The sequence below is a fragment of the Aquarana catesbeiana genome, linkage group LG09 (genome assembly GCF_042186555.1).
Source record: "Aquarana catesbeiana isolate 2022-GZ linkage group LG09, ASM4218655v1, whole genome shotgun sequence".
Taxonomy (NCBI): Eukaryota; Metazoa; Chordata; class Amphibia; order Anura; family Ranidae; genus Aquarana; species Aquarana catesbeiana.
The window spans coordinates 79,562,459-79,587,361 of NC_133332.1; the positions used below are offsets into that span (position 1 = coordinate 79,562,459).

Below are 24,903 nucleotides of genomic sequence, written 5' to 3' on the forward strand. Positions count from 1 at the left end.
ATAGAAGATAGGTAATAGTCACTCTGACAGGTTCTTTTTAAATGGAGTTGGGTTTCCCATGGGTGTTCACATATGTTAAGAGAACTATACTTTCTCAGTATGCCGCACAGGCTTTTAAAATACTCAGTGGAACTCCAGGCCAACAGATACTGTAGATACCTATTTGAAATATGTGTATGTATTTATTTTACCACCCAACAGGTTTAAAATTTTTCTTGCCCAGGCTTGTGGTTTACATCTCTGCTACGTTTTATAGCCAAGAGGTGCAACCTCCTATAGTTTGGTTCACTTTAACACATTCTTTTGTCACCTCTGTCCATAGGCTACTCATTGGACAATGATTTAAAGCACTATATATATATATATATATATATATATATATATATAATGTCAGTAGACAGGGGAGGCTTTAAAACTGAACCGGGAATAGTGAAAACATGTTGCTGGCTATATGTCATGGCAGGGCCCTGTTAATCACAAGGCTGGATGAACAGAAATTTCAATCTTTTGGCAGGTATAATATTTCACATAAATGCATTTTAACAGGGTAAGGTGCGACATGGCTCCCTAACAAAATTGACGTCCTTTTTTTCGCACAAATAGAGCTTTCTTTTGGTGGTATTTGATCGCCTCTGCGATTTTTATTTTTTGCGCTATAAACAATATAAGAGCGACAATTTTGAAAATTATTTTTTACATTTTGCTATAATAAATATCCCCCAAAAATATATTAAAAAACATTTTTTTCCTCAGTTTAGGTCGATCATATTCTTCTACATATTTTTGGTAAAAAAAAATCCAATAAGCGTTGATTGATTGGTTTGCGCAAAAGTTATAGCGTTTACTAAATAGGGGATAGTTTTATAGCATTTTTATTAAAATTTTTTTTACTAGTAATGGCGGCGATCAGCGATTTTTATTGTGACTGCGATGTTATGGCGGACATGTCGGACATTTTTGACACATTTTTGGGACCATTGTCATTTATACAGCGATCAGTGCAATTAAAAATGCATTGATTACTGTGTAAATGACACTGGCAGTGAAGGGGTTAACCACTAGGGGGCGGGGAGGGGTTAAGTGTGTCCTAGGGGAGTGATTTCTAACTGTCAGGGGGATGGGCTGGTGTGTGACTTCACTGATCTCTGCTCTCAATAACAGGGAGCAGAGATCGAGTGACACCTGTCACTAGGCAGAACGGGGAGATGCTGTTTACATCAGCATCTCCCGATTCATCCTCTCCGTGAGGCGATCGCGGGTATCCCCGCGGCGATCGAGTCCACGGGACCCGCGACCCGACTCACGGAGCTCCAGGCCGGCGCGGGCACGCAATGGCACGGAATTCAAATGGACGTACAGGTACGCCCATTTGCCCAGCCGTGCCATTCTGCCGACGTACATCAACGTGCGCCGGTCGGGAACCGGTTAAAAATTAAATGTTTGCCCTATAGCTGTTTTACTGCTACAGGGCAGCACCTGTGCACCGGATCACGTATATATACACGATCTAACACTTCTGGGTAGGGGCCACCAGTGGCTCACTTCCGCTATGATTACACCGACGGCGGGTGCATGGAACCCAATGTCCTCCGGCACCCTCATTAGGCAGAGAGACAGAACTGTGATCTGCCTATGTAAATAGGGCAGATCACCTTTCTAACAGGAGGCAAGGGATGGAGTTTGTGTCCCTGCAAAGCGGGGATTAAATTCCATCTCTTCCCCTAGTAAAATCACCTCACACAGTATAGTAAAACACTGGCTAGGCACACAGTTAACCCTTTTATCGCTTCCAATGTTAACTCCTTCCCAGCCAGTGTCATTAGTACAGTGACAGAACATATTCTATAGCATTGATCACTATATTAGTGTCACTGGTCCCCAAAAAGTGTCAGTTTCAGAATGTCCACCGCAATATCACAGTCCCGCTATAAGTCGCTGATCGCAGCCATTACTAGTAAAATAAAAAAATATCCCATAGTTTGTAGACGCTATAACTTTTGTGCAAACCAATCAATATACGCTTCTTGGGATTTATTTTAACCAAAAATATGTAGCAGAATACACATTGGCCTAAATTGATGAAGAAATTAAATTTTTTCCATTTTTTTATTGGATATGTTTTATAGCAGAAAGTAAAAAATATTTTTTGTTTTTAAAATTGTCGGTCTTTTCTTGTTTATAGCGCAAAAAAATAAAAAACGCAGTGGTGATCAAATACCACCAAAAGAAGGCTCTATATGTGGGGAAAAAAAGGACATACTTTTTTTTGGTACAGCACTGCATGCCATCACAATTGTCAGTTAAAGTAACGCAGTGCCGTATTACAAAAAATGGCCTGGTCATGAAGGGGGGTAAATCTTCCAGAGGTCAAGTGGTTAATCTACACACTAACCCACCCTCCCTGTAACCCTAGCACTAACTCTGCTTGTAACCCCACCTGTAACACTAACCCTTCCTGAAACACTAACACAAACCCTAACCCTGCCTGTAACATATGGTGTCATTTCTAATTTACAAAAAATATAAAGAAAAGTGAAGATGAAGGGACGTTGTCTGACTTTTCAAATTATATACAGTTCACTGGTGATGGTTCATTGTTATTCTTTATAAAAACTGAATAATAAATAAATTGTGTGTATTAAATGGTAAACATAGTATAATCAATAAACTGTTATACTTTACCTGGCAGTCTAGGTGGATTTACTATACCGCCGCCGCCACCACCACCACCGGATCCTCCACTGCTAATTTGTTGAAATCCGCCTCCACCTCCACCTCCAGCTCCACCTCCAGCTCCACCTCCACCTCCACCTCCACCTGAGATTCCAGCAAAATGACCCGTGCCTAAACCGGATGATCCTAGAAATGAACCTGCGCCTACAACTGAAGACCCACTTGACGATCCATGAAAAGAGCTTGATGATCCACTGGAAGATCCATGAAATGAGCTTCCCATTCCACCTGATGAATGGAGATTGCTGCCACTTCCCATGGATGAGCCTGAAAAAGTTCCTCCACCTGAAGAACCAGAAACCGAACTGCCCTGACCAAATGAACCTCCGCTTGCTCCTCCTTGTACTGGGACAAATTTTATCGTTCCAAGGATGACTTGATCTTGCGCAGATGAGCCACCTCCTCCACTTGAACCTGAAATGAGTCCTCCACTTCCACCAGATGACATACTGTTTTGGCCGAATGAACCTACGATCACTCCACCACTGCCTGGTCTTGGAGGAGGGTTGGCGTTTCCTGCAAGGATGACACTGCTGTGCTGAGAGCTTCCTCCAGCTGAATGGAATGAAGATAAGCTACTTGAGCTTCCACCTCCAGAAAATGAACTACCCCCTGCTCCACCGGACATGCTGGACTGGCCAAAAGTGCCGCCTCCTCCTCCTCCTCCACCTCCTGAAGAAAAAATGTTCTGGCTACTTGAGCCTCCAACTCCAGAGCTTCCTCCAGATATGCTGTAGCCTCCTCCTCCTACTCCTCCACCACCTCCTCCTCCTCCTCCTCCTCCTCCAGAAGAAGAAGAAAAAATGTTCTGGCTACTTGAACCTCCAACTCCAGAGCTTCCTCCAGATATGCTGTAGCCTCCTCCTCCGCCTCCGCCTCCTCCTCCGCCTCCTCCTCCTCCTCCTCCTCCTCCAGAAGAGATAATCTGGCTACTAGAGCCTCCACCACCACCACTTGACATGCTGCCACTTTGAAAGCTGGAGCTGCTTCCTCCGCTCATAGATCCAGACTGGCCTGCAACATTCAAGATGAAGAGTTAAGAATACCAACAAAAGCAACACCCTTAGCCCATTTAAACTCTTAAGAGGGGAATTTATCAAGACTGGAGCAGCCAGAATCTGCAGCAGATGTGCATAGCAACCAATCGGCTTCTCTCTTTCATTTTCAAAGCTTAACTGAACAAACTGAATTTAGAAGCTAATTGGTTACCTTGCACAGCTCCTCCAGATTCTGTCTGTTCCGGTTGTGATTATTTCCTCCTATGTGCCTGTGTAATTAAATCCTAGGAGCCGAACATAATTCATTTAACAATTGTAAGCTTAAAGCCTAAATATAGTCTCACAACTTGTTATCTCTTTATAGCTATTGCACTGGGCTTGTTATGATATTTAACTCATGGAAATGCCTTAACATTCCCTTTTCTCTCTGCCCATTTATTTCAAAAGTCCACACACAGACTTGTAGTCTGGTGGGGGGGCTCTGACCAGATCTTTTAGATTACTGAGTGCACTGTGCAATGTGGTAAAACACCGGTGCCTACTGGACCATATGACACAATTGCTTAGCAGAAAAATAGAAGTAAATCTATGAAAACAAGGAGTATTAGTGCATCTAATTTCTGGGATTTAAATATCAACTACAAGACAAAAAAGAAGTTGCAGATAACATTTTTTTTTAAATTATTTTTAGTATTGCATTATTTTCCTGAGTTTACAGTTTGACACAACTTTTATCATTTTTTGTGATCGTCTTTGTTTCCTACAAATTCATAGACTGTCTTTTTCATATATTAGTCAGTGGGTATTATATAGTTAATTGGGATAAAAAAAAGAAGCATTCAACTTTAAGTTTAACAAAAGGAAAAATGTAATAAATAAAAAACCTTTGGCTGATCTAGAGGAAGGCAAAACACTAAAGCATTGTACAATTTATTGCAACAGTGAAAAAAATTCCCTCCTGATCCCCAAAGGCAACTGATACTCCATGGACAATCTTAGTAGTTATCGCCTATAAGTAATAAAGTAGAACAGTGGCCTTTAATTTAAAACAAATGTGCTGAAGCCTTAGGCCTCATGCACACTGGCCATTTCCCCAGCTCTTCTGAATGCCTTATTACTTTCAATAGAAAAGCAGCGTTAAAAATGCACCTAAAGACGCGCTTTCAAACGCATTGAGGCATGTTTAGACACGTTCAAAAATTTGGGCCAAAATGTAAATTTTATCTGCAAAATGAATGAATGCTCAAGCTCTAAATATGCCTAGAGTTTAGGCGCATTTAGATGCGTAAACATGTAATTAGGCATGTTGGGCATTATTTTTGCCCAAACGCTCCTCCCCTGAATGCGATTTTGGTGCATCCAGATTTTTGCCCCCAAATGCCTGTTAGGCTACATGCCCACGGACGTTTCTAAAAACGGGCTGTAAAGCCAGTACAGACGCCAGGAAAAAAGCGGCGTTAACACGATTTTATCCGCGTTTTGCATTGAATTCAACTCCCCCAGATTCCGATAAGCCCCCCGCCTGCAGACCCCGAAACCAACGGCCAGGGTTGTCGGTAAGAGGCCATTGTCCTCATCAACATGGGGACAAGGTGCTTTGGGGTGTTGAGGGCATGTGGCTTGGTATGGTCCAGGAGGGGATGGGGACGTTTGCTCGCCCCCCTTTCCTGACCTGCCGGGCTGGTATGTATCTTGGGGGGACCCCCATGCCATTTTTTTGGTGTGGGGGTTCCCCTTAAGATCCATACCAGACCGAAGGGTCTGGTATTGTCTTGGTGGGGGAACCTCATGCAAATGTTTTTTAAAATTTTCGCTGGGTTCCACCTCTCAAGATTCTCAGCACACAAGTCGCACCGCAAGTCGGATCCTCCTGATCCAACTTCTGGTGCGACCTCTATTCAAAGCAATGGGCTCCCATAGGGAACCATTGATTTTGAATAGAGACAGAAACGCCGGTTGAGGCTTAACACAGCGTTAAGCCTCGTTAAATAGTGTTTAACACTTTTTGCCGACGTCTGATGTTTTTACAGCTCTAGTGCTGGAGCCTCAGAACGCACTGGTCCTGGGCTTTTTTTTTGCAGCTTAAAAACGGCTATGTCATTTACAGCTCAAAAACGCCATGGTGGGAATGAGGCCATAGGCTAACATGGAGAGGCGTTCTTAAGCTGCAAAAAACGCTAAAAAAAAGCGGCTGTAAAAACGTCCGTGTGCAAGAGGCCTAAATGCCTGTGTGTTCATGGACACATATGCCAACATAGAGGAGTGTTTAGTGGCAGAAAAAAAATCAAGGGCCTGTAAAATGTTTTTTTTTTTTAGCTGCAGGGTGCATGAAGCCTTAATTATAGAGTAGATACATCTGCACTTACAGTTTTCTCTTAGCCCCCTGCATATTCCCCCTTTTGATCCTGCCAGAAAATCACACCTAATGCAACTTCTTGTGATGACATGGCAACACTGCTGTACTGCTCCTGAATTCAGAGCAGAGTTGCCACTTCCATGCCTGGTTCCCCTACATTGGGATGAAAAAATGTCACAGGCGGTGTGGCTATCAGCATTGTCATGGCCGATTCACAAACTTGTAGCCTGTCAATCAGCACCTGAGCGCATCTAGTTCTGCCCACTGATTTCTGTATTGGCAGCACTGCCTCTATTGCTGAAACTGTGTGAGCTGCAGTGTCTGGGAAGGGGAGTGTGTGAGACACAAATGAAGGAGGATTTGACTCAGTCACAGAAGGCAAAGGATGTTTTTTCTTTTCTTTTTGAGACAGGTGTACTAAATTGTAACTGGATTTGGGACTTGTTTAGACTGTCATACAGAAAGCAGCCTTTAGTCATGTTTTAATAACCAGTTATTCTTTGTGAATTTGGAAACTCATTCAGCACTTTTATGAAGCAATCTATTTACTTGGGTAGAGCAGACAGAGGAAGTCTATTCTACATTTTCACAGCTCTTATGCCCCGTACACACGGATGGATTTTCCGACGGAAAATGTGTGATAGGACCTTGTTGTCGGAAATTCTGACCGTGTGTGGGCTCCATCACACATTTTCCATCGGATTTTCCGACACACAAAGTTTGAGAGCAGGCTATAAAATTTTCCGACAACAAAATCCGTTGTCGGAATTTCCGATCGTGTGTACACAAATCCGACGCACAAAGTGCCACGCGTGCTCAGAATAAATAAAGAAATGAAAGCTATTGGCCACTGCCCCGTTTATAGTCCCGACGTACGTGTTTTACGTCACCGCGTTCAGAACGATCGGATTTTCCGACAACTTTGTGTGACCGTGTGTATGCAAGACAAGTTTGAGCCAACATCCGTCTGAAAAAATCCTAGGATTTTGTTGTCGGAATGTCCGATCAATGTCCGACCGTGTGTATGGGGCATTACTGTAAAGAAGCCTTTCCATACATGGAAGACAAATGTCTTTCCCTCCAAGTGCAAACAGTGCCCTCTTGTCCTTTGCAATGACCTTAAAGTGAACAGCTTTGCACCAAGTTTATTATATATGGAGCATTTCTGAATTTATACAAAGTTATCATGTCCCCCCTTTAATTAATTCTATAAAATAGATGAATCGTTTAGCTTATAATTTTCACATCTCTTTTGAACTAGATTAGCAGAGCATCTTGATACGGCAGTATTATCTGCTTGCAATATTATGTGATAGCTGAAATATGTAAAATTAATAAAATACCAAAGTAGGAAATGGAGGAACGCTAAAACACAGCTACTGTGTAGAATTACAAAGCGGGAACTTCAAACAAAACAGAAAAGGTCTAAAAATCTTTTTTGTTCCTGAAGACAAAACAATAACCATAGATTAAGATAGGTACTTACTTGAAACCCGAATAAATCCTGGAGACCCATCACATACTGGAAGCAGAGAATTGGCATCTAGAGGAGTGGAAGATGATAACAATAAATATAAAAAACTCCATCTAAACACCAGAATAATATGTTAAGGGAAAAAAAACTTTTAAAGTTTTGCTACTAATTTACGGTTGCCTGTGTCTCCCTTAAGCCTAGTACATGTGGGCCAAATGTCGGGGGACATCGGCCGGTTCAATAAAAAACGGTCGACATTTGGCCCGTGTGCATAGCAGCCGATCCGACAAGCTGGCCAACAGACGAGCATGCCGGAAAACCAGTAACCAGCTCCCGATCAGATGACCGGAGTGTTTGGGGTGGGGGGGGGGACACAGTAGCTCAGCGGGGAAGATCATTGTACTTACATTGGATTGTTAGTACAGCGGCTCCGACCAGAGCTGTCAGTTTTTTGTTTTTTTTAAATACTAATGGTGTGTACTAGGCTTTAGTGAGATATTCCTAAGCTTCCTTTCCTAGCCACAACCATCAACAAGACAGGAAATGAGGGTGAATCTGTGATGATATGAACAGTATCTCCCTACTTCCTATCCCAGTGACCTGACAGGAAGTGAAGGGAAATCTCCCTAATAAGTGCAATGACAGTAACAGAAAGCTAACAGAGGGTTCTAACCCACTCTGGAACAAGGAAAATAAGTTTTTCTCTGCAATATATAGATCATAATTCAAAACGATAGCAAATACATAATAATAGTCACATTATTACTACTGAAGGAGCCACTGTAATTTAACCGGTTCTTCCCCAGAGGCAGGCAGGCACACAGCAGCGTCTCACTTATTCTGGCTCAGTAATCAGTCTAGGGCAGGGGTAGGCAACCCAGGGCCCTCCAGCTGTTGTGGAACTACATTTCCCATGAGGCATTGGAAGACTGGCAGTTACAATTACTCCCAGAGGCGTGATGGGACTTGTAGTTCTGCAACAGCTGGAGGGCCCTAGGTTGCCTACCCCTTGTTTAGGGGATGTCTTTTTAGAATTTTTATTTCTAAAGAACTTAGATGGGGTGTAGGGTGGTATGGGACAGGGCCGTCTTTAACCACTTAAGGACTAGCCCCGTTTTGGATTTTAGGTGTTTATATGTTTAAAACAGTTTTTTTTGCTAGAAAATTACTTAGAACCCCCAAACATTATACATTGTTTTTTTTCTAACACCCCAGAGAATAAAATGGCGGTCAATGCAATACTTTTTTTCGCACCGTATTTGCGCAGTGGTCTTATAAGCGCACTTTTTTTGGAAAAAATTTTTTGAATAAAAAAATAAGACAATAGTAAAGTTAGCCCATTTTTTTTATACTGTGAAATATAATGTTATGCCAAGTAAATTTATACCCAACATGTCACGCTTCAAAATTGCGCCCGCTTGTGGAATAGTATCAAACTTTTACCCTTAAAAATCTCGATAGGCGACGTTTAAAAAATTCTACAGGTTGCATGTTTTGCGTTACAGAGGAGGTCTAGAGCTGCCGGTCGCAGTGATACCTCACATGTTTGGTTTGACCACCGTTTTTATGCGGGCGCTACTCACGTATGTGTTCGCTTCTGCACGCGAGCTCATCGGGACAGGGCGCTTTAAAAATTTTTTTTTTCTTATTATTTTTTCACTGTTTTAATAAAAAAAAAAAAATTTGGATCACTTTTATTCCTATTACAAGGAATGTAAACATCCCTTGTAATAGAAAAAAGCATGACAGGTCCTCTTAAATATGAGATCTGGGGTCAAAAAGTCCTCAGATCTCATATTTGGACTTAAATGCAAAAAAAAAAAAAAAAAAAAAATATGCCTTTAAGGCAAATGGGCGGAGCTGACGTTATGACGTTGCTTCCACCCTCCTATGGTATGGAGACGGGTGGGGGCCATCTTAGCCTCACTCGTCTCATCATATGTGGGCGCTACTCACGTATGCGTTCGCTTCTGCGCGCGGGCTTGTCGGGACAGGGCGCTTTAAAAAAAATTTTTTTTTTTCTTATTTATTTTACTTTATTTTATTTATTTTTTCACTGTTTTTAAAAAAAATAAAAAATTTGGATCACTTTTATTCCTATTACAAGGACTGTAAACTTTCCTTGTAATTGAAAGAAGCATGACAGGTCCTCTTAAATATGAGATCTGGGGTCAAAAAGTCCTCAGATCTCATATTTGAACCGGCTCCGGTAAGCGGCGGCGGGCGCGGGAGAGCGGCGGGAGGGGGGTGGCACCTCCCCCGCCGCCGATAACAGTGATCTAACGGCGAACCCGCCGCAGAGACCACCATTATCGGAAACACGACCGACTCCTGTAAAGGTGGATACCTCGGTTGTGGCAGCAGCTGCTGCCGTTAGCGAGATATCCACCTTCAAAGTGCCGACGTATATGTACAGGAGCAAGTCGGTAAGTGATTAATATTGATTGGACCCTGGGGAAACGTTTTCTTGGGCCCCCCCATACAGTTTCGCTCTCCACCTGCTCTGAGACATACCATAAATAGCAGCTAGACTTAAAATCAGTTTACTGTATCAGATCAGGAAGCGATTGGTTGCCAGAGGTTACAGTGTATTATTACCCTTACTGACTGGTTGCTAGAGGTTACATCACACATTACGGCTCACTGATTAGTTGCTAGATGATACAGCACATGATTTTTGCTTGTTGATTGGCTGCTAGAGATTACTGTACAGTAATACTGCTCACTGATTGGTTGCTAGAGGTTAGAGCACATCATCTCCTCACTGCAGGGGGCCTGATATACATATAAATGCCGCCTTTATTTACATATCTATGCCGCCGGCTGCAGCTATTTACATATGAATGCTGCTCCTATTTATATATGCATGCCAGTAATTTACATGTAAACACAGGGTCTGCAGGTGAGTCATCTGTACACAACAATAGGGCAGAGCTGGGCAGCATTAGCTGCAGCACTTCACACTGAGATATCAGGACACAGCAAGGGACTAAAACTTCAAGGGACAAGGGAATTTAAACTGGGATAGTTGGCAAATTTGCCCTATAAAGTCCGATCCAAGGGGTTTGTTCTTATTTACAAATTAGAGTGTATGGATGTGGCAATGGAGTGATTTCAGTACTTATAAGGGTCTTTGAATTCTGTTTGAAGTCTTGGAAGCAATTTAACCCTTTAGAGGGTATTGGCATATGTAATTGCAATGTGCTCCTTTTCATGAGTTTAATTTGAGATGTTAGGCATAATGTAGGTCTATACCATCTTGCAATTGTTTGGAAGGATTTTATTAAGTGCTTCCCTAAATTCTTTTTTAGACAGCCTATACAAGGTCAACTACAGTATCTAAGGCTGGCCATATCTTATACAATTTTCTTATTCAATTTCCTTTAGCTTTACCTTCAACTATGTAGTGCAAGGGTCTGCGTGATTGCATACACATTTAAAGTATTTAGGGTTGACCCCATATTATATGATTTTGGTAAATCTAGAGAAAAGTTGTACAAGAAGATTGTATAATGTACTGTATGGCAAGTCTAAGGTGGTAGATGACTGTGGGTGGTGTGCTGTCCGGGGTGGCTTTATTCCTTAGTATATGGGCCCCCTTGTAGGTCTTTCCTGGCGTGTGGGTTCCATCTCTCCCCCAAGTAACCGCAGTTGTGCAAGTGCATCATCACATAAAATAATACCAGGCAATTGCTGTTTTATGTATATTTTGTGTATTTTTGGGGGGTTTAGAATTGTTTTGTCACCCCTGAGGAATAAGATTAAGTTCAGGAAACACGTTGTGCCCTGTACCATCAATAGGCAGTTTTGTTGAATGGATGTGGTGGCCGTTCAAAAGTCTATAATGGAAAAGTACATAGGGGCTGAATAATGTGATGTGGGAGGTTTTATGAAAAAATATACAGGAGGTAGATTGTGGATGGACCTATCATAGGATTGAAGTGCCGGTTCTATCAGGGTAAGTACAGATCTGTGGAGCAGGAGGGCCATTGAGATTTTGTCAGGGGGCCTAAATAAAAGGGATAGTTGGATATTTTGTAAAGGTAAAGTTGTCTTTTCACTTTCTACCCCAGAGACACAACAGGGAGTGAGGTAAACCCCTTTCAAGCAATTACCTCAATTGAAAAGTTTCTCCTTTATTCCTGTTGTAGTGATCCTTTTAAAATTGTACTTTTCTCACCATTTCTATCCCAGCGAAAATGGTCACCAGGACAAATACAAAGGGTGAGTCTTCTCAGAGGGACAGCCAGATCAAAGACCTGGCAGGGGTTTTAATCTTTCCCTACTCTAAAACTAAAAAATAAAAAGTTTAGGTTTAAAGTATACTTCAAGGATGTTTAATACGGTTGTGTAAGCTAAGATGATTTACAAAGTGCAGAAAGCCGTATTAAACTGATTTCATTGGTTTATAGCAGTGATTGGAGCTGATTTATCATGTAAAACTCTAAATTAAAAGATTGTGCACATTGCTTTTTGCCTCAGTAAATAACCATCTTTCTGCGCTACCAACACCTATAGTAATTATGCCACACCCTGTGCTATTATTATTTTTGTATTTCAATTTTAATTGACAAAGGCCTGGCTCAAAAATCTCTCCTGTGTCCTCACCTTTGGGTGGAATCCCATTTGGAATAATATCTTGGCTTTTTTAATCATCATATTGCTCAAGCTGATTCCAGGCACTGTCTAGAGTCATCTGGGTGGCGGCACACCCTTGCCAGTCAAAAAAGATGAAACACCAACAACTTGAATGCCAAAAACCCTGTGCACATGCTATAAAATCTCTGGTCTGCCATGGAGTGATGGCACAGCAGGATAATCTCATACGTGAGGTGTGGTTATAAACAGAATTTAATGACTGTGATTAACACAAAAGAATCCTCATGACACATAATGCTGCTTTCAGTGGAGAGCTGAATAATTTAGGCAAGAAGATAGTTACCCTAGGTAAGTAGCCCATAAGACTATAGTACTGACTTCATTCCTAATAATGCAAAATATATGAGTTTTTACACGTCAGTGTCCATTAAGTTAACTATAGTCTATATTGGTATATATATGGGTTACTTTTGTATACCCTAAGTTAATATATAGTATTAAAAGGGTCTGTTAAACAAAAAATATGTTATTTTCATTTTGGAGAGCTGATGGAGGGTCGTGCAGATCATCTACATGTTTCTTCAGGAAATTAACAGTGTTGGGAACTCTGCATGAGCTCCCAGGCCTGTACACTAGCAACAACAACAATGCCTGAGGAGGACTGTAAACACCCAGGGGCACTGCTAGAACTTGTCCTGTGAAACACTGGCATCAGGTTTAAATTCAAGTGCCCATGGTTTCAGGCCTGCAGGCCTTACTTCCTAAGATAGATAAGATTGTTAAATGTTTGGGTTTAAGGGAGCAATTAGTAGTTGAAAATGAGATATTAGACATTCCTGGCAGCAGTTAAATCTCTAGTGTTGGAGGGGAAATGTATTAGAAGCTTCCTGTCTGGGACAAAAGGCCAGACAAACAGGAAGACTAATGTTAAGGAATACTCAAGATACTACTGGAGAAGAAGGTACACTGTAAAAAAGGCAGAAAGAACAAAGAGAGGAAAAACAGAAGTGATAGAAAGAACAAGGAAAAGTGGGGCTACCACTGTTGACCTTCTTTCAGATATCCTGTTATATTGACCCTCTGGCTTCAGGTCATTCAGAAACCTTGACTTGGAATAAATATGGAAATCATAAAATCTAGATGTCCTTATCTATGCTTGCTTTGTGTTTGAGTCTAAATATTGCCAGAGGGCCAAGATGATAGCAGGCAACTAGCACTCTTGAAAGCAGATGTCAACAACGGCAGTGTCCATGTTTCCCTCTTGACTGTTTTTTTAAATATTCAAGTGGGACTTACCATTAGGACCCGAGGACCTGTAGCTTGGATCTTTGCAAAAGTTAAGTGGAGAAGCATCTGTAAAGACATTGAAGAAGGAGATATTAAACAACTTTGAATGAGAAAATAGATGCAAGTATTGTGATTTAGCTCATCGACATTATTTGTTTATTATATGGTTAATATATTAGAAGTTTGGGTTTAGGATGATACCATTTATTGACCAACTAAATAGATTGTAATGCAAACTTTCAAGACACGCTGATCAGCTTGCGTTACAAATCTAGTTAGCCAATAGCCAATAAATAGTATCACCCTAAACTCAAACTCCTATATTTCTCCATGACTAACGCAGTACAACGCTGTGTCACCACTATTGCTATTCTATAGAATTTGAATGTATAGAGTTGTTTTTTTTTTTTTTAAAGCGTTAAATATGTATATCTTCATGATATAAATTGGCTCATCAATATATTTGAATAATTCATAGGAAAACTAGAGTTGTTCTGCCCATTTTATTAATTTTTTTTATATGTTTTGAAACTGATGGATTCTTAGCATAGCAGTACTTACATCCTTTCAGGCTAATCTTGTCTCACTGATATCTCAGACAGTCATCTAATAAGGGAACACTCATCTCATTGCCCTGACTTCATGTTAATGTGTAAATATTAGCTTGAGCTATTTATGTCTGTAAACAACTGGCTTTTTCCATTACTGCTTGAGCTCCGGAAGATTTTACACCCTTCATGACTAACTAATTTTTTGCTATTCAGCACTGTGCTACTTTAACAGGCAATTGCGCAGTCATGCTGTATGTAATTAAATTTTTTTTATCATTTTTTTCACACAAATACAGCTTTCTCTTGGTGGTATTTGATCACCACTAGGTTTTTTATTTTTTTAAATATAAATGAAAAAAAAAAAAATATTTTCTACTTTCTGTTATAAAACATATTCAATTTAAAAAAATAAAAAAAATCTAACTTGTTCATAAATGTAGGCCAAAATGTATTCTGCTAAGTAGCTTTAATTAAAAAAAAATCTCAAAAAGTGTATATTAATTGGTTATAGTGTCTACAAACTAGGGTTTATATACTGGAATTTGCACAGCTATAGACGCTATACTGTAATGGTGGTGATTGTGATAGGATGGCGGGCAATCTGGCACTAACAGACACTCTAGGAGGGCCACTAACTGACACTGACATCGCCAGTGACACTAATACAGTGATAATACTGTACATTGACACTGTACTAATGACACTGGCTGGGAAGGGGTTAACTTCTAGGGACAATGAAGGGGTTAACTGTGTGCCTAACAATGTGTAATGTGTGTGTGTATTATGTGCTGCTTTTACTTTACTATCTGGCTGTTTTTTCTCCCTTCTGTTTTCAGGGAGAAGAAACAGCCAGATCACTGTTCCCTGTACACAGTTCTGTGTTCCTGTAAACGCAGAACTCTGTGTGTGATTGGCCACAGCCAATTAGCTGACTTCAGCTAAAATCATTGGCTGAAATCAGCTGTCAAACTTGTGCTGTGTCCAATCACAGCACGAGTCGGCAGGGGGCTCACGTATGCGTGCCCCAAACCCAGAAGAGGGGCCGCTACATACCAGTACTTTGCCCGGCCTGCAGCTGCCACCCACCCGCAGTACAACAAGAAGCTGTTAAAGGGTCTAAGGAGAGTCTGTTATTATTATTATTATTATATAACAGGATTTAGAAAACACCAAAAGTTTGTGCAGGGCTTTACAAAATAACGGAAGTTAGTACAATTTCAATACAATTCAAGACAAGAGGGCAAGAAGGGTCCTGTTGTTATATCTGAAAGCCTAGAGCCTCACCTGCTGATTAGCATACACAATATTATTGTGTAATATTTCATATATAAACTCCTATATGTTGCATTTGTTTCGATGTATTATTTGCAGTTATTTGTACATGAGTGCAGGCATCGTTGCTAGTGCTGCATAGTGCATGCACTTCACTGCTCCTCTCCTACCATGCCAATCTACTAGTCTGCTGAGAGTAGAATCAAACAAGAGCCCGTCTATATAGTTTATCCTGTACTCTTAGCAGTGATTTTGTGCATGTGCATAGTGACCAAGGACCACAGATCTGCAAGGCCACAATGCTGACCACTTGGCCACAAACCTGGCTGTGCATCCAACCACAAATATACAGACAAGGCTGGCTAATCTGCACGCCTTTGGCTCTTGAGGAACCCCAAGATCTGGCATGTCTTAAATGCTTCTGTTACAGCTTGGATCCTCAGTAACTAATGGGGCGTACAGACTGTCGGACTTTTTGGCTACAAATGTCCGACAGCCTGTCCGACAGACTTTCAACTGACTTTTGGCGGACTTTAAACAGACTTTCTAACGACCGGACTTGCCTACACACCATCACACCAAAGTCCGACGGATTCGTACGTGATGACGTACACCAGACTAAAATAAGGAAGTTGATAGCCAGTAGCCAATAGCTGCCCCAGCGTGGGTTTTTGTCCGTCGGACTAGCATACAGACGAGCGGATTTCTGGGTCTGGCGGAGTTACGAGGTAAAGATTTGAAGCATGTTCCAAATCTAAAGTCCGTCAGATTTGCAACTGGAAAAGTCCGCTGAAAGTCCGGGTAAGCCCACACACGATCGGATTGTCCGCCGGATTTGGTCCGTCTGACTTTTGTAGCCGAAAAGTCAGACCGTGTGTACGCCCCATAAAAGACAGTTGGTTTCATCTGCCTATAAGAAGAGAAATTCCTGTACTTCTAATCTTGAATAGTTTCAAACTGACCCAGCACCATGGACAGAGAACAAAAGATGTCTGCATTGATTATACTAAGAGCTGACATAGAGGCTACAATCTGTAGTACAGGAGACATTAACTGCTTGGCCATTTGGTGGTTTCAGTATTATCTAAGAAGTTTATTGCTCAGTTTACTGTAAATGTGTGCTCTTTTATGCAGTTTCTTTGAAAGGGATAAAAGAGGGGATTCCTATTTTTTCTTTGCCTCCTATTTTTCATCAGTGTGCAGAAAAATAGATAATATATTCCATTAGCCAGGAATAAATACACAGACAGAAAAGCAAATAAGTAATAGCAAAGTGATACATGTTGATGGCTAGCTAAAGATATTACAAAATACAAATTTCAGGAAAACTAGGTTCCTTCTTAAATTATCTTAGTTAGCCACTAAAAAGTATGCAATTGCAGACACTTTTGGGGTACTTACACACGGTACTGACATATGAGCATCAGATATTTCTGGCAGGAAAAAAACATACGGATGGACTGCATAGCAGATGTGTGTATTTTCACGTATTCGTATTTATGCATGTAAAAATTCTTCTAGCTTTTGTAATCAAGGGAATGTGGCGTATGGGTATATTTGTGCATATACGCGCATACGCGTGTGAAATTACTGACCAGCAATGCAGATTTTTGTAATTTTTTTTTTTACTGATCTACTGTATATGTAAGGCAAGTTTACGCACCTGGGTGTACAGGTCAATTAAAAACAATGGGCTGCATTTACATCAGTGTTTTTTTACCCATGTGTCTTTATAGATGTTAAAAGTTCACAACACAATTACACTAATTCATAATCCAAATGTAATATTCTTTCAGGACTAGGGGGTACTAATGTCAAGGTATGCCATTGAGCCAGGCTTGCTTTAAATGTTATATATAAAGTAACTCCTAGGCCTCTTGATCCGGCGTATTGTTGTCTATACAGTAGAACAATGTACACAGTTGCCTAAAGATCAGCAATGCCATGAAAGAAAGAAAAATGTATTAAACAAAAATCAGTTTCAAAGTTATAATTTTGAGTTTCAAAGTCAGAATTATGTTATTAAAAGGTCAGAATTCTGAGTTTCAATGTTGGAAGCCTTGAGGCGATTCAGTTCGCATTTGCAGCGCTATACAAGTCTAGAATTCTGAGATTTAAAGACCAGAATTCTGACTTTGAAACTCAGAATTTTGTTTAACCACTTCCATACCGGGCCTATTCCGTCACTCCTCTCCTACATGTAAAAATCATAATTTTTTTGCTAGAAAATTACTCAGAACCCCCAAACATTATATATGTTTTTTTTAGCAGAGACTCTAGGGAATAAAATGGCAATTGTTGCAACTTTTTACGTCACACGGCATTTGCGTAGGGCGAGCCCGGAGAAGCATCTGGAAGGTGGTGGGAGGGGGTATAAGAGAGAGAGAGTATATAAAGCTATAAAATAAAAAATAGAACATTTTATGTTGGAGTGCAGTCATTTATGCAACATATATTGCAACACTAGCTACTAGAAGATGATGAAGTACATGTATACGCATTCGCACCTTAAAGCACCTTTACAAAAGGTCTTTATGGAACATTTTACATAGAATCTTTCTGTTAACAAGATCCTGAGTATAAACATCAGTAAATTATTCCTCTGATTAGTGTTCCCGCGTGTGACTACCTATTTGATATGTGATAAGACTACTGCTAGGGTATAAGGTATTGTGTCCCTTTAAAATATACAATGTATCCAACCCAATATACCTTGTTTATGAATCATTAAATATATATTTACCCATCCAATTATCTATTTACTTGAGCCTGCATGCTCCAACAAAGTCCCAATTTTACCCTCCCCCCCCCCTTTTCCACATTGACAGGGATGGAGGTACTTGACCTTACCAGGCCATTTCTTCATTTAACGTCCCGAACCTCAACTCCTTTTTTTTTTTGCAATATTCAATTTAGGGATGGAAATGTGCGGTTGTGAGTCTTTTAACTATTTTTAGGTTACTTTCAGCCCAATGGAATACCTCATGTACACCAACTTACAATACCCAGTTGGTCTTAGCTGCCCCTCTTATTCAATCTAACGTTTCAATATGTATATTTTGGCTGCTGTGTTTGGTGGATTATGGACTGGATGGCTGTGGCCACCCGGGTTTTCATTGAACTCGGGAGCTGCGATGCATACTGTGGGCTCCTCCTACATCGCTATGACATGGAGTGGGCGGGTGCATCAGCACTGCGCGTTGATGTCCTGTATTACACGCCGAACGTGCAGCGTCCTCGTGGTGCTACTCTGCCAGTGGTGTTATTACACCTGCAAGCACTATGAGAGTTGGTTGGCGCCAACCGCCGGATGATATCTATGGCATGTGATGGTGCCCCCCCTCTCACTGTGCACACTTGCATGACGTTAGTGGTGTGCTGCAGTAGCACCCGTGTGGAATCATTCCCAGGTGGTCCTGGCACTCACCTCTATTTCTTCTACACTGAACACTGGCATCACCCTGGATCTTGGTTTTCACATCCTAGAACGAGGTATCTTAAAACTCCAATAGTCACTTATTAGGTTTGTTTTGTTCTCACTCACTTTTGTTTGTTTTGGGTGATTTACTTATTCACCTTTGCACTCTTTATTTTAGCAACTGGGCTTTAATTAGCCATAGTTGCATACCATTATAGCCCAATAATGTGTTTGGGCCACTCTGCACATTATTGACCCATACCTTACTATTTTATTTTTCACAGAGGCCCCAATTGATTGGTCTATTTACCAACTCTACTACACAAGGATTATAATTGTTGATACACAACCACCTTGGATGCTGCCCTGCGTTGGTTGACATCGGTTGGCATGCCACCACAGCTTCCAGAAATGACATCCCCGGGTGACCCAAGGCCCCAAGCACCTTACCATTAATACACAGATACCCTGTAATTAACATGCCTTAGTGGGATTTTTATATCTATCCCATTGTTGCCAACTATCAATCATGCCCAACTTTTTAGGAATTAATACAATTACAGTTTTTATTTATCATAGATCTACATCACGTGCCTCCCTCCTGAAGATTGTCTCAAGCCATAAACGCGCCAAGCTACAGATGTCGTGCTTTATTAATATGCCCATTCTAATAATTTTATGCATACTACCTTTGGTAATAGGTTTCATGGGTTTTTATATCAATTCCTTATAGGATGGTTTGTCTCTTTATTTATTATTAATCATAGGGATCAGCGAGGCCTCAGTTATATTGGGCAATACTGTAATACTGTGTAAAATCTGTGGGTGTATATACATGAAATTTATTGAACTATGTATCACTATATTGTATAAATTGGTTTACCATTAACGATGGGGATTAGAGAGGCCCCAGGTCATATTGGCATAATTTTGTATTACCATTGTCTATAAACATGAATAATATTCGATTAGGTATCATTACCATGTATGAATCGAATTGGATTCTGAGAGATATATATATATATACCATTACCATAATATTCCTTGTTTGTGAATCATTAAATATTAATTTACCCATCCAATTATCTATATACTTACACCCGGATGCTCCCACAAAGTCCCAATTCCCCCCCCCCCCGTGTGTCAAACCCAGGGCTGTGTACAACATTGTGGTTCCCTATACAAGGGCAATTAAACATCACAAAACATCAACTTCACTCTATCCAAATTAAAATAAAATTCAAAGATGATACCCTGTTTCCCTGAAAATAACACCTAGTGTGATTGTCGGTGATGGCTGCAATATAAGCCCTACCCCTCAAATAAGCCCTAGTTAAAGTCCTTGTAGGTCTTATTTTCAGGGTAGGGCTTAGTTGGAGGGTAGGGCTTATATTGCAGCGATCACTGACAATCACGCTAGGTCTTATTTTCGGGGAAACAGGGTAATAACCAATTCACAGATAAAGTTCATAAATAAAGTGCAAGTTTGTGCCTCTTCTAAGTGCAAAAAATATCAAGTTTATCTCTGAAGCGCAATCCGTGCACCAATGTTCTTGTGACAATAAAGTGCGGAAAAGGGCAATGAAGTGCCGTGCTCCCTCCTCATGTGCCCTTTGCCACATTGTATATCAGTAGATTATTACTACTGTGTGCAAGAAGCGACGCGTGTAACTGCCTCAATAGCACCAGAGTACACGCTGTCCTAATGAATATAACACTTTTTCAGGTTTCAATAGGAAAAAAATGCACTGGACTGCATCAAAAATGTGTACAGATACATCAAAAACATTTGTAAGTGCATAGACAAAAACACATCTGGAATGCTGAAACTGTTGTGAACAAGCCCTTAATAAATTTCAAAAGAAAAATATATCAATGCCCTTCAGCATTAATTCTTTCTTGTAGAATCATGATACAGACTAAGCTGGTGGTAGGTTAAAATGAATCATTTGGTCATCTTCGTGAAAGTGAAAAGTGATTTATCTTTTATTACGTTCAACAATCAGGTATATACTAATTACGCATACTAATATAAATATTTATTCATATATTTATCTATCCATATAAATTGGAGACAACTACCAGATTTTCTAATAAAAGTTGCCTACTATTTTGTTTATTAAATAATTACACTAAAGTAGATGATGGGTTATGTAGTGTTCTAGATTCTTGACAAAATTTATATAGCAGAATGCATAATACTCTAAATTGATAAGAACATTAACAGTAAAAAAAAAAAAAAATGTAAGCCATATTAAATATTTACTTTACAAAAAAATGTGCTGTACCATAGGACAAAGAGAAAAAGAAGTAGCATAATAAATAAATTATGATTTTGATGATGATGATTACTGTTAAGCATTTTTTAAACAAAGAAAAAGTAAAAACATCCTAAAACAAAATTTTGGGTTTGCGGTGTGTATATAGATGTTGAATGCAGAAATCAATCTAACACCAATATAAAACTTTGTGTTTCTGGGTGGGGTAGTGAGCATCCCCGAGGAGCCACAGAATTGAGGAAAGGCTACAGCAGCAGTGTGGACAGACACTTGTATCTGTTTAAAATTTAATGTTATTCACATTTCATTGTACCAAATTTTGGCGAGTGATCACTTGCACTACATAATCATTAGCATAGTTCTAGTAACCATATTATTTTTATTATTATCGTTGTTATATTACTAATATTAGTACAATACATTTGTCGTGTAACTATATGTTTGAATTTTTTCATTTGAGTTCAATAAATTATATTTATTACAGTAATATTATTTAAGGGCAATAACCATTTTAGAATATATATATTTATATATTGTTGATATCATTATTGATTATTATTGTGATTATTTGTATGTACTGCTATATCACTGTAAATACAAATACTATTACTGCTATTATTATCATTATTTCTATCATTATTATTCATACCAAAATATTATTGTTATTATTATTAATAATACTATTACTAGTATTAATAATACCAATAGTAATAATGATTGATAATATGCATTCTACTACTGTCACCAAAAGATTATTATTATTATAGAACATATTACTGCTACTACCATTGCTACTAATAGAAGTAATAATAAAATATATCTGTAATCCTCTAATTACTATTGCAATATAATATGAAAATATAACTGCACCATTACAAAATTATATAATTGATATTATTATAAGTATTATTTGTTATTATAAAGTACATAATATTATTCTTAACAATAATATTTATAAAAAAATATAATTCTAAAATTATGACATTATAACATTTACATATTTACATATAGTCGCATCATTACAAAGTATGTTCTTCAGAATCTATTGATATGCTCTTGCATGTTAAGAAAAATCTTTTGAACTGGTTGGGTAACTTAATCCTTTAGCATCTCTGTCAGATCAGTTATAATACAGTTATCTCACCTCCATCCTATATAGGTACTTATCCCATTAGTTTAGATACTTACTGCAGACACTTAGCAGAGCTGCCCAACACAGGAGAACCTTTGATGGACCTAACCTGCTCATTCTGGCTGCTGTAGGGTCACTTGTTTTGTCAGAACAGGATCTGTGAATCACCCAATGCTTGCCTTTATATGAGTGGGTGAGGGGGAGGAGATAGGTAGCTCTTGGTTGGGCTTGTGAATTAGGATGAGCCTGACAACGCATGCCTCACTAGGGTGTGAGAGGCTCACAGGGAGCTGACACCCATGGGTGCGTCTGTTTATGGCTCTGGTATTATGTCTATCCAAAAACATGCTACCCAGCAGTTATAGGGTGGAGAGATGTGTGAATCACCCCTGATTCCGATACTACTTTCTCTCCCTACTGCTCCTCGTCTACCAGTCAGCTTCTACGTCTGTGTCATCATGCATGTAGTGCATCTATCTCTTCTCTGTCCCATTGCCTCATCAGCTGCTTTCTTTATAACATTGTTATTAGTATCTGGGTAACACTGTTCTAGCTACATGACTAGTTTACATGATTCAGACTTTTTTACTTTTTTGAGTAAATTTTTTTTTGTCTTAGTATCAATTTATGTAATTGTTACTTTTATCTTACCTTTTTACTGCATTGTTAACTTATTATTGCATCCTTAAAGGTTTAAATATAAAAGGTGTTAAAGACACTCTGAAAATATGAAAATCTTGGAGATGTCGGCAGATTTTGACCATACACTTTTAACTAACGAAAAGTAATTGACTATAGATGTCCTTTGGATGAGTGCTGTGATATTCCCCTTCCCTCCTTTTTTTTTTTCTTTTTTTTTCTATCTTGTTTTACAGTTCACCCACCATCGAGAGGTGGCTTTGTGCTACCTCATTGTCCCTTAGATCATTCTTCTTTCTCTTTGGGATGACTCTTTCTCTTTGGGATGACCCTTTCCCCTTTTTCATTAGTATGCTATTTTTGATACTTCAGCTGCACCTTAAATGGTTCCTACCTTATTCTATCACGTTGTTTTTCTCTTAAATGTACTTTGCTGTACCTTTTAAACATTGTGTGATAAGCAAAAATACATTCACTTAATGTTGTATTTTGCAAAGCTTTAATAGAAATATCGAAAAGAAAAAAAGTCCATCTGCCATCCCTGAGACACTTTACATCAATGGCCTGTTCTACAAAGCAAATTTCATTTTACTCCCATTTACTGTATATTTTTCATCTTCATTGTATTTGAATTTTTTGCATTTTAATTTAAATGATTTTCCTTCTGTTTTATTTTCTATGTCACCCAAACTGCATGGTGCTAAGTGAATTAATTCATAGAAAATAATCATCAATAAACTCTTAACTAGTCTGATTTTTTGTTTTCAAATTCATTTGGCTTTGAACATCTACAGTATATGGACTGCCTAGTTTATGTTTCTATGTATCAAATTGTTATATCATTATATCGATTTTCTAGAAGGTTTACCACTTTTGTTATCCAGTTGTAAGGCAGTTTTATGTCACCTTTTTGATTTAATTACATTTTGTAAACAGCCTAGTTTACTTGTCATTGATCTTTCTTAGCTTCTTCACTTAAATCAATCAACACACTTATCTATATATAAATGTGTGTGAATATATATATATATATATATATATATATATATATATATATATACAGTGGGGACGGAAAGTATTCAGACCCCCTTAAATGTTTCACTCTTTGTTATATTGTAGCCATTTTTTTCCTCATTAATGTACACACAGCACCCCATATTGACAGAAAAACACAGAATTGTCGACATTTTTGCAGATTTACTAAAAAAGAAAAACTGAAATATCACGTGGTCCTAAGTATTCAGACCCTTTGCTGTGACACTCATATATTTAACTCAGGTGCTGTCCATTTCTTCTGATCATCCTTGAGATGGTTCTACACCTTCATTTGAGTCCAGCTGTGTTTGATTATACTGATTGGACTTGATTAGGAAAGCCACACACCTGTCTATATAAGACTTTACAGCTCACAGTGCATGTCAGCACAAATGAGAATCATGAGGTCAAAGGAACTGCCTGAAGAGCTCAGAGACAGAATTGTGGCAAGGCACAGATCTGGCCAAGATTACAACAAAAAATCTGCTGCACTTGAGGTTCCTAAGAGCACAGTGGCCTCCATAACCCTTAAATGGAAGATGTTTGGGACGACCAGAACCCTTCCTAGAGCTGGCCATCCGGCCAAACTGAGCTATCGAGGGAGAAGAGAGGTAAAGAAGAACCCAAAGATCACTGTGGCTGAGCTCCAGAGATGCAGTCGGGAGATGGGAGAAAGTTGTAGAAAGTCAACCATCACTGCAGCCCTCCACCAGTCGGGGCTTTATGGCAGAGTGGCCCGACGGAAGCCTCTCCTCAGTGCAAGACACATGAAAGTTTGGTAAAAAACACTTAAAGGACTCCAAGATGGTGAGAAATAAGATTCTTTGGTCTGATGAGACCAAGATAGATTTTTTTGGCCTTAATTCTAAGCAGTATGTGTGGAGAAAACCAAGCACTGCTCATCACCTGTCCAATACAGTCCCAGCAGTGAAGCATGGTGGTGGCAGCATCATGCTGTGGGGATGTTTTTCAGCTGCAGGGACAGGATGACTGGTTGCAATGGAGGGAAAGATGAATGCAGCCAAGTACAGGGATATCCTGGACGAAAATCTTCTCCAGAGTGCTCAGGACCTCAGACTGAGCCGAAGGTTTACCTTCCAACAAGACAATGACCCTAAGCACACAGCTAA

At 39.5% G+C, this 24,903-nt stretch overlaps 1 protein-coding gene across 1 annotated transcript in view; it reads right to left on the reverse strand.

Moving 5' to 3' along the window:
* Window positions 1–22,309, reverse strand: part of LOC141107841 (uncharacterized) — a 31,287-nt gene extending 8,978 nt beyond the window's left edge. Inside the window, exons 1-4 of the mRNA XM_073598867.1 lie at window positions 22,156–22,309; window positions 13,457–13,513; window positions 7,574–7,630; window positions 2,683–3,747 (exon numbers count right to left, since the gene is read on the reverse strand). Coding sequence (XP_073454968.1) covers window positions 2,683–3,747; window positions 7,574–7,630; window positions 13,457–13,513; window positions 22,156–22,216 — 1,240 coding nt within the window. The 5' untranslated portion in view covers window positions 22,217–22,309. The remainder of the gene's footprint in view (window positions 1–2,682; window positions 3,748–7,573; window positions 7,631–13,456; window positions 13,514–22,155) is intronic.
* Between the last annotated feature and the right edge of the window lie 2,594 nt (window positions 22,310–24,903).